At 37.4% G+C, this 18,772-nt stretch overlaps 1 protein-coding gene across 5 annotated transcripts in view; it reads left to right on the top strand.

The window, feature by feature from the left end:
• Ankfn1 (ankyrin-repeat and fibronectin type III domain containing 1) overlaps positions 1-18,772 on the top strand; it is a 387,596-nt gene that overhangs the window by 360,793 nt on the left and 8,031 nt on the right. For all 5 annotated transcript variants that reach the window (XM_013519407.1, XM_013519406.1, XM_005394075.2 and 2 more), the window contains 2 exons: positions 410-576; positions 8,071-8,284. In XM_013519407.1, the coding sequence (XP_013374861.1) occupies positions 410-576; positions 8,071-8,284 (381 nt within the window). The remainder of the gene's footprint in view (positions 1-409; positions 577-8,070; positions 8,285-18,772) is intronic.

The following is an 18,772-nucleotide window of genomic DNA, read 5'->3' as shown; positions in this document are numbered from 1 at the left end:
TACTTACAGAAATTAATATTGCTATTATGTCACTAGGTGATATAAACTTATTGGACCACCGTTATATATGCAGCCCATGGCCAGCTGAAACATCACTATGTGGCATGTGACTATCTATTAAACTAAAAATCCCCAGCTTTAGGAAACAGTCCACATAAACTGCAGCTCAAACTAATACCATTTCCCCATACCCTACCAGAAGTTGGTAAACCTAAAAGGGAATACTGTCTGACTAAAACCAGACAACTGGCCCCTTAAGAGCATGTCTGTAATTTACTTATGGCTCAATATTTTCCATTGATAGGATTAATAAATCGTGTTTTCATTCAACTGGTTTTCTCTGACGTATGAAGTTTTCTATTTTGATACCAGATCTTAACTTATTCTACTTTGCTTGTCCATTTTCCAGTTCATTTTTGCAGCTACAGAGAGAAATTTATTAGTCTGTATTGCCGCCTTTCTGCTGTTGTGGAGCTGGATTCTCTGAATACTCAACAGTCCCTGAGGGAAGCAATCTCAGACAGCGAGGTTGCAGCTGCCAAACAAAGACATCAGCAAGTTTTAGATTTCATTCAGGTAATAGTTTGTTTCTTCTCAGCTAACAGGACGACCGGAGAGGCAGGGTGGGAGGGCTGAGAACCAAGCAAGGGAAAGCGCAGGAATCTTGGCTGATTCAAAAACCACAGTGTGCAAGCAGCCTGGTAATTTAGCTAAAATGTGGAGCTCAAGTATATCTGAGTTTTCAAAGGTGTAAGAAAAAGTTACAGAAAAAGAAAAAGAAAAAGTTTCAGATAAATCACACTATTCCTAAGAATTGTATCAGCCACCATAGTAAGCAGCAATGGCTTACCGCCTTGCAGAAAAAAAATCGCCACCAGAAGAAATAATCAGAGTATTAATCTTATTTGGTAGCCTACTGAAAATTCCAACAGAAAGAAAAATATATATTAGTTTACTCAATATCTCAGAGAAAGAGAAAATTACTAGTTTATATTAACCCAAATCCAGTTAGACCTAAAATTCCTCAGTTTTGGACTTCTATCTGACACTTTAATGTGTGGCTACTGAGGTTAAAAAAAAAAGTGTTCATTGACTATGATGTTATCTGGAAAAGCTTTCAGGTGACACCTGAGGGTCTTGTGAATGGGGTACTAACTAGTAGCAGTCATAAGAATTTGGAGTTGGCCTGAAATTGCTTCTAAATGACACATCCAAATCTTATACTCTAATAGAATAGCAGCAGGCCCCTGAGTAATACCACCATGATACACGTTCAGATCAATTTAATCAATATTGTATGCACCCAGGTGTCAGACACTGTATGGGTGTATGGGAGATATATATGGGAGATACACAAGTTGAAACAGATATAGTCCCTTACTTTAAGGAGTTTAAAACCCACACTTCTATACACTTCTTGTGGTAGACAAGAAGTAAATACTATTTGTAAAATTTGTTAAGTGCCAAAAAAAAAGCACTGTATCAACCTGAAGAAATAAAAACTCACTTTCACTGTAGATATCAGAATAGTTGCCACAGAAGATGTCATTGACCTCTGAGCTGGGCCTGTAGGAATATATTAGACAATGATGAGAAAAATAGAATGTGGAACAGTCAGACAGAAAGTCTAAACAGGTAAGGCAAGAAAAGCAGAAAAATAGTATTGGGGGAATGATATATCAAGCCCAGATGGAATATAAAATAAATGTTGAACAGTAATGAGAACTTAGGTAAGATCTTGAAAAATAGCAATGAGGTCAGATCACAAAGATTTTATTAAAGCCCCTTCTAAGGAATTTGCACTTAATTTTGTAGGTAAGAAGGTGCCAGCCAAAGTTTTGGAGAAAGTAAATTACAGGCTCTCACAACTCTGTGTAGGATAATTCAAGGAGTAGCGCTGCTTGTCTCCTGTGTGTTGTTATGACCATACTGATTGCTGATTGTAAGCAGGCACTTTGATTGGTCCTGCTCACCAAATAATTTGCATCCATCTCTTGGATTTAAGAAGATGACTAAAAGGTAGAGAGACCAATAAGAAACTTCTATAACTATCCAGACAAGGGACAATGAGAATTTAAGATAAGGAAATGCTTTCAACTTTGGGCCAATAAATCACTCTTAGCCCAAATGTCATCTGAAAAATATGGATCATAATAGCACTACCTCATAGTGTTAAATGAGAGAGTTCAAGGAGAGAATGCTTGAAGGGACTATATTGAAGGGACTCGAAGGGACTATATCTGTTTCAACTTGTGTATCTCCCATATATATCTCCCATACACCCATACAGTGAAGGAGTGAAGCACTCAGAACAGTGCCTGACACACAGAAACTATGCAATAAATTGTATATTCATTCTTTCATTCATTAGTAAAAAGGAAAACTCCTTTGAAATATGACTATACAAGAACTGAGGCTTTGAAGCATTCATGAAGGAAATACTATAATACACTTGCAAGCAGCGAGAAGACAAATCTTTAAGATTATCCTACTTTCCTCATCCTAAAAGTAAAGTATCTTAGGTGACCTCTCAGAATAAAGAAATAACTTTTTATGAAGTTACTTGCCCTCTGGACCTGAAAATACAGGATTTAAAAATGCAAACTAGAAATGGTGACAGTCAAACACTTGTAGTCCCAGCTACCTGGGAGGCTGAAGCAGGAGGATCACAAGTTCAAAGCCAATCTGGGAAACAGCAAAACCACTCTGTCTCGGGTCTTTAAAAAAATAAAAATAAAAAATAGTTTCAGGTATGGCTCAGCACTAGAGTGCTTGCCTAGCACGTGCGAGGACCTGGGTTCAATATATAGCATCATCTGAAAAAGGTCATTTAGAGACAGTGAAACACAATAAGAATAATAATGCACCAGAAGTCAAAGAGCACACATTTCAGTCCTAAATCTTCCGCTGATAAACTCTGGAGTCGTGGAAAATTCAGCTGATACCCTGAGGCCTCATTTCCTCTTGTATGAATGGAATGAAAGGATAGACTTAGATTAATTCTAAGGACCTAGTCAGCTCTAACAACCAGAAATATGTTTAGAGAAACACTTCTCTAACCATGCTTTAGGTTGTTTCTGCCTTAGTCCACTTAGGCCTTCCTGAATCCAGTATGTTCATCCAATGAGGAAGCTGATTTTCTTTAGTCCACTGAAGTCTTGAATTCCTCCCAGATTTCCTGACTCCGTTCTTACTTCCTTACCACTACCCTTGTTCTTCTTTCTCACTTAGCCTACCGTTCCCTTGGCTTTTTCTCTGTCCTTTTCATCACGCTATTAAAGTGCTGGATAAAGGCAAGCCAGCCTAGGAATTTTTCGAAGTACTCGCCTGTTCTGGTCTCCCAGAGCAGGTAACTTGAGAGCGCCCGTACATGCCCTTCTTCCAGCCAGCTAGGTACACACAGACTTGGATAAAAGCCAATTCCCAAAGGGTTCAACAAATAACTTCTCGGGCAGGGTAAAACCAGACCATCTCACTGTACGCATAGCCTTCCGTGTACCACCCTGCTCCACCTAACGCCGATAAACTTCACTGAGTGGAGATACTTTCAGTATTATCTGTCCTGTGTTGACTTCTCAGTCTCTCTCAAAATGAAAACCAGCTGCAGCCACTCACCCATTGGTGTTCAGAGCTCAGCCCACCACACACCATAACCTGCAGAGGCGACCGCCAGTCGCAAGAACATTTGTATGATTCCAGATCTAAGACAGTGTTGAAGTCACTACACAAACCAAACATTGTAAAGAGCAAGGGAGTCTATATAAATACAGTTAGGAAAAGAAGCCAAGAAGTGCAGCCAGAAAGGGGGAGGGCTGGACCAGGGGTGGTGCAGAAAACCACAGATAAGGTATACTGGCTTTATAGACAGCATGTACAGCAGAAATGTCAAAGTGAACAGAAAAAAGGAAGAGAAGAGAGTAATGTCAAAGTGTGAGACCTGGAGCGTGGCAATTTTGAGCTGCTAAAGCCTAAAGGGCAATTGGGCCATAATTTATATACTGTAATGCTTCAAATGCTTCTAAGCTGTAATAAAAACATAGCTCATTAAATATAGCCAATCTATCATCCCCTCAAGCACCTTGTAGCTGTGCTGTGAGAAAACCAATCACCTTTACATATTAATAAAAATATTATCTTGCCTGAGTACAGAGAAAGGGATATAATTTATGGGATGAGAACTGAAATTTGTAAAGAGCAGGGTGAGAAATGGACACAGAACTTTTAATCAGCAGGGCCAGTGAGTTTGTAGTCTTTCTTTTTAAAAATGTGTCAGCAAGTCTTTAGAAGCTGAATTTGGACCTTAAAATCAGGGGGGATTATGTTGTCAGTTACTTTCAGATCAACAGTATAAGGTAAAATGGGTGAAAATTGTACTTCTTTTAGAGCTACTTAGTTAAGTCCTTTTAGTCTCAATATACAGGCCTCCCTGTACTTACTGGTTTTTAGTTTTCTTCAGTTAACACCTCTCTACCTCATCACTGAAAAAAAAAAATTGAGAAGTAAACATTGCTTCTAGACAGTGTTTTTTAATTTCCACACTATGCACCCTAAGCAACAGACTAAACCATTGTATGAGAAGAAAACAGGTTGATTATTAATAACTATATTAATTTCCTAAGACTTCTACAACAAATTACCACAAACTGGGTGCCCTCAAACAGAAATGTATTCTTTCATAGCTCTGGAGACCAGAAGTGTGATTAACATGCTGGCTGTAAGAGAGAAATCATTCTCTGCCTCTTCCAGCCTCGGATGGCCATTGGCATTCCTTGATTCATAGCCATGATGACTTTGTTCCCTGCTTCTGTGGTCACATTGCTTCCTTCTTTTATACCTTCTCAATCTTCCTCTGCCTCACTCTTATATGAGTGCCCTTATGAGGACATCTGTCATTAGAACTGGGGTCAACACAAATAAATTCCTCTTCTCAAAATCCTTAACCACATCTTCTACATATAAATTAATATTCACTTCTTTATCATATAAGGTAACAGTCATGGGTTCTGGAGATTAGGATATAAACATATTCTTTAGCAGCCACACTGTTATGCCTTATATCAGGATGTCCCCCAAAAGCCCCATGCAGTCATAGGTGGGGCTTTTTCAGAGGTGGCTCAATCTAGAATGTGTGACTGATTCATGATGCAATGCTAGGATTAAGGGTGGGTGATTACTAAATCAGTTCACTGATTGGTTTGGCACCATCCCAATCCTGGTAGCCAGGATACAATATAAGGAACAGAAAGAGGCTTGCCCTCTTCCTTCCTTGCTTTGCCACCTTCTGCCCACCATGAACTGTTTCTCCTCTGCAATTCCTGTCCGCCATATTGCTCTGCCTTGGAGCCAGCTGATTACGGACTGAAACCTCTACAAACTGTAAACTAAGTAAACCTTTTCCCTTTATCTTTGGGTGTTGGATATCCTGTCTCAGCAACAAGAGAAAAGTAACCAAGACACACATTTAACCCACTGCAATAATCATGAAGGTCATGACAAGTGAAACTCTGTAACAATGCATAATTTATAGAGCATTAATCTACATTCTCTTAATCCTTATAACTGTGTGAAAATAGAGATCTAAAAAATTATGTATATATCCCATTTATTTATTCATCCATTCAATAAACAATCATTTTGGGGGGAACCTACTCTATACAGCTGATGGGAAAAAGATACACAACCATAGTCCTTGTCCTTGACAGACACTGTAAAAGCTGTCCACAATTGTGTAATACCTCTAAAGTAACTTTGAGACAACAGTACACTGCATGTGATAGAACCAATCAAGGCCAAACAAGAAAGCAAGGATTTCATCATGAAAATTCAGTCTCATCCAGGATTCCCAATTGTCTTAGCTCTAAACTTTGGATTTCTCCTTTCAAAATGGCTTAGTGCCCACACATGGGCCTGCCTACTGCCAAACTTCATCTTCAACTCACCAAGTTAACAAATCCTGGAGTTCAACCTCCTACTATCATCACCAGCCCTGAGTGCTCTGCCAATTCCTGCTACTTCAGTATAGAACAGAATTGCAAATCAAGGGAAAGTGGCTATCAACCCCACCATGCCCTTCATTAATTTATTCTGGCTTGCCTGTCACTCTCAACATAACAGACCGAAAGTCACTATTTCAGACTCTATTTTGGGAGTACCAGGCCTGTGAATATTCTTAAAGAATAGGCTTGAGTACTGATTAAAGACCTAAGAAGGAATTTTTTGAAACTATAATACTGGATAATACCTTATCTTTAAAATCTCTATAATCAGGTAGACCTTAATCTTGTATTACTCATACAAAGAACACCTTCTACCTTGAAGTGGAATGACAACTTATAAATGTTCTTTAACAAAATAATCACAAAGTATCAGAGCTGGAAGTAACCTTAATTATTATCTAGTCCAATGATGGTGAACCTTTTAGAGCTTTCATGATAAACAGCCTGCTGCTACCCGTGTGCCATAGGTTCACCACCACTGACTATTCTAATGTGCTCTTTTTACAGTTAAGTAAGTGGCCTGCAGAAGTCAATGCCTTGCCCAAGCCATCTAACAAAAGTACATGCAAAGCACACCACAGGCTCCAGAGTTCTCTGAAGCACTGTGTAACTAACAGCCCTTCCTTGGAAACAGAATAAGCAGATGAGACTGTGGCTGGTATCTGTCAAGTTCTGGCAGAACGTCTGTCATGTACAGAAAGGGACCAAAAGAATCTGAGTGACTTTTACACCAGTGTACTTCAGAAAAACTACTATGGTATTTTATAATGAAAATGTAATTAAAATAATTTTGGTAATCCAGAAATCAAAATGGTCACAACCTAAAATGTACTACTCTAAAACTTTTAAGAATGCCTAAATTACTTAAGAATAAGGTGTTTGTATTGTCTGTAGGAATGCAAACACCACCATCACTATGGAAATCAGTGCAGAGATGCCTTAAAAAAATAAAACTAGAAATTCCATTCAACCCAGCTCTCCCCTTTCTAGCTATCTCCCTAAAAGAGTTAAAGACATCATACCACAGTGATACATGCATACCCATGTTTATAGCAGCATAACTTATAACAGCTAAATCTTGGAAGTAGTTTATATACCTACTAAGAAGTGAGTGCCTAATGAAATTGGGGTATTTATATGCCACATAAAAATATGGAGTGCTACTCTGTCATAAAGAAGGATACATTTGAGTCTTTGTGGGAAAATGGATATGTCTTGAGACCATAATGCTAAGTAAATACAAAATCAAATACACAAGTTTAAATATCATATGACTGAAATATCATGAGATCCAAAAGATAACTAATTCAAAAAAAGACACAGGAAACAGGGAGATAGATCTTTTGTAAATGGGAAAGGGGATCTAGAAACAGAAGAAGAGGGGAAAGGGAATAAAAAGAATTAAGATATGTTAAACCCATACATCTACTAAGATGAATGTAAACCTGTACTGAAAACACAAACTAATAAAGGTAGGCATAAAAAGGTTAAGGTGTTTTGTACTTTAGCAATATTTACTCTTTATATAAGAAAAATTTAATATGTCATTTTCTCTTACCCTAGAAATTCTGAAATTCATTCTTTATTATATCCTTTCCCCACAAAGCTCCAACGAGAATTATTTTATTATATGCTAAGGGTTAACAACATTTTATATGTGTGAGCAATGTACCCTGCAGTATCACAAAGCACTTTCAAATTTATCATTTCACTGCATCACTGTAACACCCCTGTGAGATATGAGGAAGATATTTTGTCCATAGTTTAAAAATAAGGCCAACTAAGGTTCAAAAATATCAAATGACTTGCTAAAGGTAATTACAGAGGTCTTGCACTGTAATTACTGGATCTTCCACTATCCCACTATATGACAAAGTTCTATGGTTAAAAAAATGTATATGCAAAACACAAAGATTATGAAGAGGCATTTTCTGGCTAAGCAAACATGTTTCAAAAATATTTTACACTTACTTAAAATCAATACTGTGGAAAGTGGATTATCTTAGGCTCTCAAGAAAACATTTTTTTAATAGCTGTTTCATGGCTTAATGTATTTCACCATTGTATTCCCAAGCAAACAGATGAAGTCTGGCGTGAAATGAGATGGATCATGGATGCTCTACAATATGCAAGATACAAACAACCAGTTTCGGGATTGCTTATCACTAAGCTGATAGATCCTTCACATGAGCAGGACCTAAAGAAAATTAACTCTACATCATCACATATAGACTGTCTTCCATCACCATCGCCATCTCCTGAGATGCACAGAAGGAAGGCAGTGAGTGGTAAGCAATAAAATTCAGTTCTTTGGTTGAGTCACCAGATTTTTGATCTTCTCTCTGCTGGTAAGGTTCATTGTGCTGAGGCATTTATTTGGCCAAGTGGCTGGAAACACTGATCAGAGCCTAAAAGCATAAAAGAAACAAAACCAGAACAGGGGAGGGGTCAGAAACTGTAGCAATAACCTGAAATCAACTCCATTCAGAGACAGGAAAGATTCAGTTCAGTGCTAGCCTATACTTCCAAGGTATGAAAGGACACAGATCAAAGAAAAGGATTTGGAAATGCAGAATGGGGACTGCTCTGGTGCTAGATGAAGGCAGTATCAGCCAAGAGAATCAACCAAAACCAGGAAAGGGAAAAACAGGCCCAGACTCTGATAAAGAGGAACTGACAAGAATGAGGCAAAAAGTAGTACACTTCTGAAGTAGGAGCTGAGGACAGACTTCCCATCCATATGGCACTAATGTTCTAGGATAGGAGATGGGGAAGACAGAAATGTTGGGTGAACTGGTATCGTGAAACAGAGAGCAAAGAAGTAGCATGGCCTCATTATGGATATAATGAACTTTTGGACAAGTTGAAGGAGGTCCTAAATAGGTACCTCCTTCCTCGTGGTTAACCCCAACTTTACCTAGCAAATGCATCAGCAACAACATGATTTGGTTAGCACAAATATCTGTAAAATGCCTTTATACTTATAAGCAGAGAAAAAACTAAGCAAAGGCAATTCTCTTTCCTAGTTTTAAGGCTAGTGTCATTTTTCCCATCAGTTAAAATAAGGGCTATTCAAAGCATCTTTCTTGATGCTATAGCATAGAAGAACTCCAATTTTATAATCTCCATAATATTTTTAATAAGCAGTTCTGATTTGCAGGCTTGTCCCATAGGGGGCAGCAAGGTGCAACAGAAAGAGTTTGGGTTTAGCAATCAAGAGACCTGGATTCAAATCCCAGCTTTATTACTCATACATGCTTGAACAGATTCCTACCTCTGAGTCTCTTCCCATGTATGTAAAATGGGAGTAATAATATCTACATCTAGAAGTACTTGTCAATAAGACAGTCTACATCAGAGAGGCACAGAATAGACAATACAGATACCATATATAATATTATTATTCTTATAAAAACTTTAGTAGGAAGATGAGCTTTTTCTATAAGCAGGTCTGTGTTGTTCTTATGTTTAAAAACATCTCAATATACAAAAATCAAAACTTGGCAAGTAGAAGAACTTGGAAGACAGCTAGTGTACATTAGCAAAGGACTCTATGACTTAAACTAATTTCACAAAAGAATTATTTAAATAAGAGTTTCCAGAGTGTATTTTATAAAGCTCAACTGTTCTGGAGATACAAATCAAATATCATCTCTGCCAGAAGCTAGTCTAACAGGAGAGATGGATACATTAATAAAAATTCTGCATTAATTGCATATGAGTTATGGAAGGTATTAACCTTTAAACTTAGAAGATCAAAGTGAGACTCCTGGATGAGGTGATAGAATCCAGTACTAAGAATAATCAGAAGTTGAGCAGGAAAAGAGAAGACGATTATAGAGCAAAAAAAAAAAAAAAAAAAAGCAGACTTTACAACTATGCTGTAGTTCAGGGAACTGGGATTAATCTGATTGAGACTCAGGGTCTAAAGACACTTGTTTTGTTTTGTTTTGTTTTTCATCTAAAAAAAAATATTTACTGGTTACCCACTACGTGCCAGGCATTCTTCAAAGTAGCAGGGATATAGCAATAAAACAAAGTTTCTACTCCTATAAAAGTTACATCTAGAAAGAATGACAAACAACGAAGGGAACAAAAAAATAATAGGGTAGAGAGAAGAAGGCCAGAATAGGCCCTGCCAAGAAGCTTTTATTTTATCCTACTTGAGACAGAAAGCCATCAGAAACTTTTAGGAAAGACTTGATGAGATTTGAATTACTCTTTAAAATCAAATCTTGCGATTACATGAAAAGGCCACAGAGGGGAAAAACATTAAAAGCAGAGAGATCAATTAAAAAGCTACTAACAAAGGACACCAAGTTTTCTGGTTTGAGGGCCTCATGGTATCACAATGCTATTTACCAAAATAGGTACACATCTACCCATGTACATAAGAAAGGAGAAACAAGCTTGGGTGGTTGGGAATGCTGAAGGAGTTAGCTTTGCAATATTCCATATAAAAAGCAATACTCAAGGTGAGAAAACAAGGTATATAGAATCTAGAGCTCATAAAAGAGAACTGGGCTAATGATACAGATTTAAGAAATTGTTGCCATGTAAATCGTGTTTGAAACTATGAAAATGCTTAAGATTCCCTAAAAAGAGTAGGCAAAAATAAGAAGAGACTATCGATGGGTTCCTATGGAGTAGCATAGCAAGCCTTCTTAGACTAAGAAGGAACAATAGAGAAAAAACAAACAAGAGAGTAGTACCCCAGAAAATAAAGCATTGTCAAATGATAGAAGTTAAATAAAACAACTGTATGTCTTCTGTTGTTTTACTTTTTTCAACAAGGAAGTTACCAATAATCTTGATGAGGGCAGTTTGTGAAAGGAAAGAGACAGAAGCTGAACATAAGAGTAGGCAGTAAAAGAGAGGTGAAGAAGTGAGACCAGTAAGACACATTTTTAAAATCTTGGCTGTGAAAGGGAAAGGGGAGGGAAGGCAGTAGCCAGAGAAGTGTATGACTGACAGGCGTTTTTTAAAGTGGGAAAGATATGACCTGTGATGTTCCACAGTTCATATAATTCCACAAACAACTTTTCAATTCTATTTCCACCTTCACAGTTTGTCTGCCCTTTCTGTTCACAGAACTTTCCCAGTGTTTAATCTTGTCTTGGCCACAGGGTCCCAAGTGGGCTCCTCCCTGGCTGTATGAGGGTGGCCTCCTCTATGCCTAGAAATGCCAAACTCTCACATTGGCCTGAGGACAGATTACACACACTCCCTCCTGGGAGGATCTGGCCAATTACATTTGGATTTTATTATTAACTTAAAATGTGAGTGATCCTCATTCCATTTCTTAAAATACAACTCTCTCCTGGGCCCATTTATTTCTCTGAAGCCAAGATTCCACAAGGCTGTGAAACAAAGATGTGGCAGGCAGCAAATGACAAATGGAGCCCCGTGACAAGAAAGCACTGTGAAAGCTGGGGAGAAACACTTACTGTCCCATCCCCTCTCAAAAACAGAAGCCTCTCAGAGCAATGAAATCTGTCCTCTCCGTAAGTGTGACCACCTTGAAATGTTTGGAAACTATTTAGGAAAAGGGAAAATCCAATTTAGAGGAACATCCCCACTGGGTTACTCCCAGGGCGAAGTTAGCAATACAACTCCATTCTGTCTGAGTATGGTGAACTTAATTTCTAAGATTTCTGGAAATATAAAGCCTATCACAGACGTAGCCTCTGGTACCGGCCCAAGATTCTGTTTTAAGGTTGTTGAGCATCTTGGATTTGTTGCTTCGGGATGAGGAAGCAGGGAGTGGAACTCTTTAACTTACTTCCCATGTCTACGTGGTTTTCAAAACATGAAGTAGAACTCCTCAATTAAAATTAAGCATCTCCCAAGGACCCAAGAGGGAAAGTTGGCTCCTAGAAAAGGCAGCTCAAGGCAGGGGGTGGAAGGATTTGATCCGTCACACAGGCAGGGGGTGGAAGGATTTGATCCACCACATGGGTTATTTTCTCACCCACTCCTTTTCTGTAAGCACAGCAGTCACAGGCAACAGCAGATTTTTTTCCTATACTGATGTTTCTCCTAGTGACACATGGGTGAGGCAACAGAGGGGACAGTGGTTTTGTTTTCTTCAGATGCATTTGAAGATCTTCCCGGTCTTCCAAATGTAAATCTTCCAGCTAACCTTTACCCAGATGATGTTAAGAGCTTTATAGCACAAATCAAACAGTTTAAAAAAAGTCTACAAGAAACTGGAGAAATTATTTCTCTTGGGAAGTTAGAAGGTGAGCCAAGCTCTGAGGTTGTACCCAAGACCCAAGGAAAGGTTCAATAAAATTTTTCAATTGTAAATTAAATACTTACTACCAAAAGATAACATATATAGACTCAATGAAGCCCAGAAATATGTATAATGCTGGATAGTGAAACGTTAAAAATGTGAAGACAAAACTAGGTATGGTGGCACATAATCCCAGTACTTTGGAAGGCTGAGACAGCAGGATCCCAAGTTCAAACCCAGCCAGGACAACACAGTGATCTAGCAATCTGTCTCAAAATTCTAAAACAAAAAAGGGAGTTGGGGATGTAGCACAAGGCAGAGGCTCTAGGTTCAATTCCAAGTATCAGGGGGAAAAAAAAGTGAAGATTAATTTTAGGACAAATATGATGTATTATTCCTCTCTTTGCTGTCATGCCATACCTCCTACGTTTATGGGAGAGGGGGAGAGAAGAAACATTAAATCAATTATTCTTTCCTGAAATATCACCTCCCCATAACACCCTCAAACATCAACTATACTCCGCTGTTATTGGCCTAACCCACAGAGACCAGGAGTTGCAACACCCATTACAATGGCAAGAAAGTCAAGCTTCCTAAGCCAGTACTAATACTATGGGCAGAAATTTCATCTAACCGTTTCCAGGTCAACCAGAGGAGAAACTCAAGGTTCTACCAGTGGTGGCCTACCCACTGAGCCCTCTAAGGGCAATTAGGAGAACAACCAGGGTTATTGAAATAACAACTGGGCAAGGTGCCTGCGATGGTTAATGGAGCATATGGCCTGGATCTAGGGATGGAAGCTGCACTTTGCATTCTTTCCCAAGAAGGGCGGGAGAAACACTGGCCTAAGTCCTTGGAAACTCTCCTCGGTGCCCTGGCTGGTATCCTGGAGATTTTCCCAACCTGTTTGGGAGCGGTATCCCACTCTAAGCAGTAGGTTCCACTAAGTCCTCTAATAAATAATATAACCCCATGCAAATCAAATATTTAGGTTCCCACTAGAGCTATGTTTCCCAAGTGTGGGTCCATGAATCAAGAGAATATTTACCATTCCATATGTAAGCCTTTTTGCACCCCTTCCTGGGTTACTATAGTTACAACTAGTATCTTGATTTATCTTGTTTCTCATGCTCCTAATAGTTATAGTAAGTACTATCATTTGCTAATTCACTGTAATTCACTGTAAGTATAATTAGGAAATAAAGTACTGGATTTGATCAATAGAAGACACCATATAATAAATTACTGTTCTTCTTTATTATCAATAGCATTCTCACAGGAAAATTTTTAAGTATAAATGATAACTAATTTATATTCTAGTGATCTTCATATTTTCCAGTTATTCTCTATCAAAGGTGGGAAGGATCTCAATATGAATATTTTCTGTTTGTAAAGCACTTAAAGTATATTTAACACACAAATTTAATCTTCATAGTACCTATGGAAAATAAGCAATATAAAGAACCACATGCTGCAGATGAAGAAAGGTTCAGAAAAGCTAAATGATATGTCCAAAATCATATACACAGAAGCAATATAGCATTTTAGCCCAGGTTTGTCTAATTTTAGGACAACTGTTCTTTCTGCTACACCTGGGCTAACTCTTGAGTTAAATACCACCAAAGACAAAGCAAAATTACTTGATTGTTTTAAGGAATTTCTACGGCCAATTAAGTAAAGTAGAATCTTTCAAGGTGCTTTCAGGATGTTTTTGAGGGACAATCAAATCTCACTACCCTATGCTCCTGAATTTCAGTATCTGTTTCGATTTCATTTCAACTGACTATGCACTACAGTACAAGAGGTTAAGAATACAAAGATGATCAAGACACAGTCTAACTGGCAGGTCCTCCTGGTCTGCTCATAATATCCCCTGCCCAGATCAGATAATCTGAAAAACACAGAAGATTCTACACATCCTTTTGCTTGACTTATTCCTTAGTGTCCATGCCTTCACTGACTGACTTCTTCAAAATTTACTACATCGAAATGAATAAGATGTAATGCATACTCTTCAGAGTTCCTAGTGCAATGAGGAAAACAAATGGAAGTAAGTAATTTATAATAAAGCTTGATAAGTATAGTAACACAGGTATAAATAAAATTCTGTAAGAGGTAAGAAAACTGAGCAACTAAGCCCACCTGTGCAAATGAGGATAGGCTCTCCCCAAGAGACTGGGCCTTAAAATATGATGGCCCACTAAAATATTAGAATGACAGCTTCTCTGAAGTACACAGTCTTATACACCTTAGTCCTCTCCAAACAGTAAGTGTTCATTGATCATATACTGAAAAGGAAAAATGCAAATTGCTTTTACAAAGTTGTTAACCTGACAATGACCTGGGAAGATGAAGAAAGTGACACAAACTCTTCAGAGGTTATCTCTACTTATAGTCATTTTTACTATCAGTCTTCCAGTGGGCTGAATGGTGGCCCCCAAAAAAGATATGTCAGTGAAACCTTATTTAGAAAAGCAGGTTGTTGCAAACATAATTAATTAATAATGAGATGAGCTCATCCTGGATCACCTGGGTGGGCCCTAAATCCAATGACAAACGTCCTTATAAGAAACAGAAGAGAAGATACAGACACAGAAGAGAAGCTATGAGACAACAGAAGCAGAAATTGCAGTGATGCATCCACAAGGAATGCCAGTACCTGGAAGAAACAAAAAAAGTATTCTCTTCCTATAACCTCTAGAAGAATGTGGCCATACTGACAGCATAATTTTGAACTCAGGCTTCCAGAGTAAGAAATAATATATTTTTTCTTATTTTAAACCATCCAGTATTCTATTTGCTACAGCAGTGACAGGAAACTAATGCAAGATCTAAATTAACATGATCCTTTGGCAGCATCAATCTCAAGAAGCCCTTAAAGGAACTTAAATATCATAATTCTGTTTAAGTGAATTGTATGAACCAGGTCCTAACCCTCAGGAAGCTTCCACAGAGATCCAATGGAAATGCTAAAGTGGACAACAAGACAGCAAGCTTTTGGAGTGAAACAAATCTTCACTTGGGTATCTACTGGGCTATTTATCAGCTCAACTGCGAAGTTTAATAAGCTTGTTTTCTCATCTACAAAATAGAAATTGTAAACATTAAATAAACTACTCTTTATTTAGGCATTTAATAGTCTCCTCTGGTTTCACCCTTTTTTACATTAAATTCTCTTTTTTAGTAACTTGTTTTGAAATAATTATAGACATGACAGATCACAAAGAAATGAACAGGATGTTCCTTGTATTTTTCCTTCACCCCACCCCAATATCAACTCTTTATACAGCTGGTACAACATCAACAGTGGGAAGTAGGTACAATCCATAGCACTTATCCAGATCTCAACAGTTAAATACCCTATGTGTATATGTATATACATGTACTTGGGTTCACATGTGTACCTTTATGCTATTTTATCACATATAAAGCCTTTGTAACCACTGCCATAAACTCAATTGTGACATCACCACAAAACTCTCTCTGTGACCATTGTATAGCTTTACCCTCCCCCATTCCTATCCTGGCCACTAATAACCTGTTCTTTGTCTCCATAATTATGTTATTTCCCGAACGTGATATAATAGAATACTTTCTCTGTGCTGATGAGTAGTATTCTGTGGTATGGATGCACCAGTTTAGCCATTCATCCACAGACAGATATTAGACATGTAAGTAATTTCCTGACTGAAGCTATTACCAATAAAGTTGCTATGAATATTCATATATAAAGTCCTGTGAAAATAAGGCTTAATTTTGTTAAGATAAATTTCCAAGAGTACAACTGCAGGCACTCTTCCTTTGTAGCCTCATTTTCCCAATATTCCATTCCTGCTCCCCATATTCTACCCAAATAGGAGTATTAGTACTGTTACTTCCTTTCTCATTCCTCTTTACAATCCTCATCTCATTATTTGCCTATTATTAATACCTACTTTCAATCACTCTTTGAAAGTGGATGAATATAAGTAGAGGTGAATGGAGAGAAAAATAAGAAAGAGATGATACAGTATTTTGTTAATCCTATTCCAATAGAATGTCACCTTTCTTTTCTGTAAACCTACATCTTCTCTTATAAAACCTATGTTCTGTCACAGTCTCTCACAGGCATACTTACATTTCTAATAAAATAGTAAACTCTCTGAGTCCAATTTATTATACATATTTTATCCATTCAAGAATCAATACAGATGCTCTCTGACTCACATTCAGATAAGCCTGCTATATACTGAAAACACAGTAAGTCAAAAATGAATTTAATACACCTCATCTATCAAACATCATAGCTTAGCATCACTGTATACTATAGAATATCTGTCGTTGACACGATGAGCACATGGCTGACTAGAGAGACACAGCTCCATGTCACTGCCCAGTATCATAAGAGAAACTATTGGCCCACTTATTGCTAGCCTTGGAAAAAAGTAAACTTCAGAATTTGAAATAAGTTCCCAACTGGTTGTATACTGCTTTTGTACCACTGTGAAGTTGAAATATTTTAAGTTGAACCATCATCAAATTGAGGACCATCTGTAGCCTGTTTCTGTTAGAATAGGTCAATACCAAATCTTCAATGTTGAATGAATGGATGAGTCAAATATCTCTGCCCTAAGACAGCTCATGGTCTAATGAAGAACCCAAGATGCTACATTTCCATAAAAAGATAACTAATAATTCAAGCCTATACAGCCTAAGTGCCAAAGAGCAAACAATATTACAGATGTACAGAGAAGTGAAAAATCCTTCTGAGACTTTTAGAAGATTTTCTCCAAGGAGATTATCTGAACAAAACTATGAACACAAGAGTAGAACTCAAAACTGAAAAAGGACCATAAGGTAGCTATTATTTAAACATGTGGGTTGATTTTATCCTTCATAGCTGCTGGATGACATTCCACAACACAGATAAGCCACAATTTATTTAACTATTCTATTGATGGACATTTAGGTTTGTAGCATTTAGGATTAAATTTGGATCCAAGTTACAGAAAACCCAAATATGAGTGTTATAAACACAAGACACTGTATTTTTCTCTTGCATGGAGAAGTCTAGAGTTCTACAAAGTTAAAAGTCAATATGAATGGCATGCCTTCTAGTACTAAGTTCAGTTTTTCAGTTCTACCATCATACCGCATGGCTTCTATTTCAAATGGTGCCTCAGCACATACTGTTATAGGCAAGTGGAAAGAAAGAACAAAACAGCCTGTATCCCACCTAAACCAGTTCTCTATATGTAGCATTCTAGAAATTTCATACAGTACTGTCGGCCTTATCTCAGTGGCCAGAACTTTATTATATGGCTGTGCCTAGCTGCAAGGAAAGCTGAAAAATAGTGGTCTTTTACAGAAGTGTGTTGCTGTCCCAAATAAAATTAAAATTTTGTAATTAAAAAAGGATAACGGATACTGGGTTTCAACAAGGAGTGAGAGAGCAAAACTGCCAATTATAAGCATACACATTATCTCTGAGGGCCAGGGGGAATAAAAACTTTATACCCAGACCCTGCAATAAACAAACAAAAAGGAATCAGCATCTCATCTAGCTGTAGTACCTAAAATAGAACCCTGATATCAACTCCCTAACTTTATCTCTGAACTTTGCACTATAATAGTCATGCCTGATTTTCTACCATGAACAGCCTGTAACCTACTGATACCTCTTTAATTATGTAGTATTTTTTAATCCTTTTAATTCAGAAGCCAGTCTTTCTGAATATGAATTCCCTTGCAGAACTCTGCAACTAAACTATTTTTTTTTTTTTGCCTTAGTGCTTCTGTGCCTATAAGTCTTCCATTCACAGATTTTCAACCACAAGATGATGTCTAGATTTTCACCATTATAAACCAGTTGCAATAAACAACTTATAAATGCCTAAATGTGCACATGGGGACAATTTCTCTAGTAGATAGGACTTGCTAGGACAAATGATGTGCACACTTTGTATATAATCTGCCAAATCACTGTTCAAAGAGTTGTGCCAATTTATACTCCCCATCATTGTATGTATGAGTATCTAAGTTCCAACATACTTCTAAAACCTGAGATTATCACTCTTATTTTTTTGAAAATTGGATGGGTAAAAAAAAAAAATACCTAATTTTTTCAGTTTCATTTCCCTAGTCATTATCAGGTTTGAGTGTGTTTATGTTATTAATTATTGTCCCAGACAATGCTCCTTATATGTGTTCATCTGCCATGTCTTCTGATTTATAGTTCTTTACATATTATGGATTTTTATCTTTTTTTTTCACTAGGAATTTTATTTTATTTTATTTTTTTAAATTTATTTTAAAAATAAAAGGAAAACATATTAACAGACATCCATTTACACCGTATCAACAGAGCCAAAGACAAAAACCATATGATCATCTTAACAGATGCAGAAAAAGCTTTTGAAAAAGTCCAACATGCATTCATGATAAAAACTCTACAGAAAATAGGAATAGATGGTCTTTACCTCAATGTGATCAAAGCCATCTATGACAAACCAACAGCCAACATCATACTAAATGGACAAAAACTGAAAGCTTTTACTTT

Source organism: Chinchilla lanigera, unplaced genomic scaffold (assembly GCF_000276665.1).
Source record: "Chinchilla lanigera isolate Chin_1 unplaced genomic scaffold, ChiLan1.0 scaffold00050, whole genome shotgun sequence".
Lineage (NCBI taxonomy): Eukaryota > Metazoa > Chordata > Mammalia > Rodentia > Chinchillidae > Chinchilla > Chinchilla lanigera.
The sequence above is the reverse complement of the archived record's forward strand: the minus strand, read 5'-3'. Positions and strand labels throughout refer to the sequence as shown.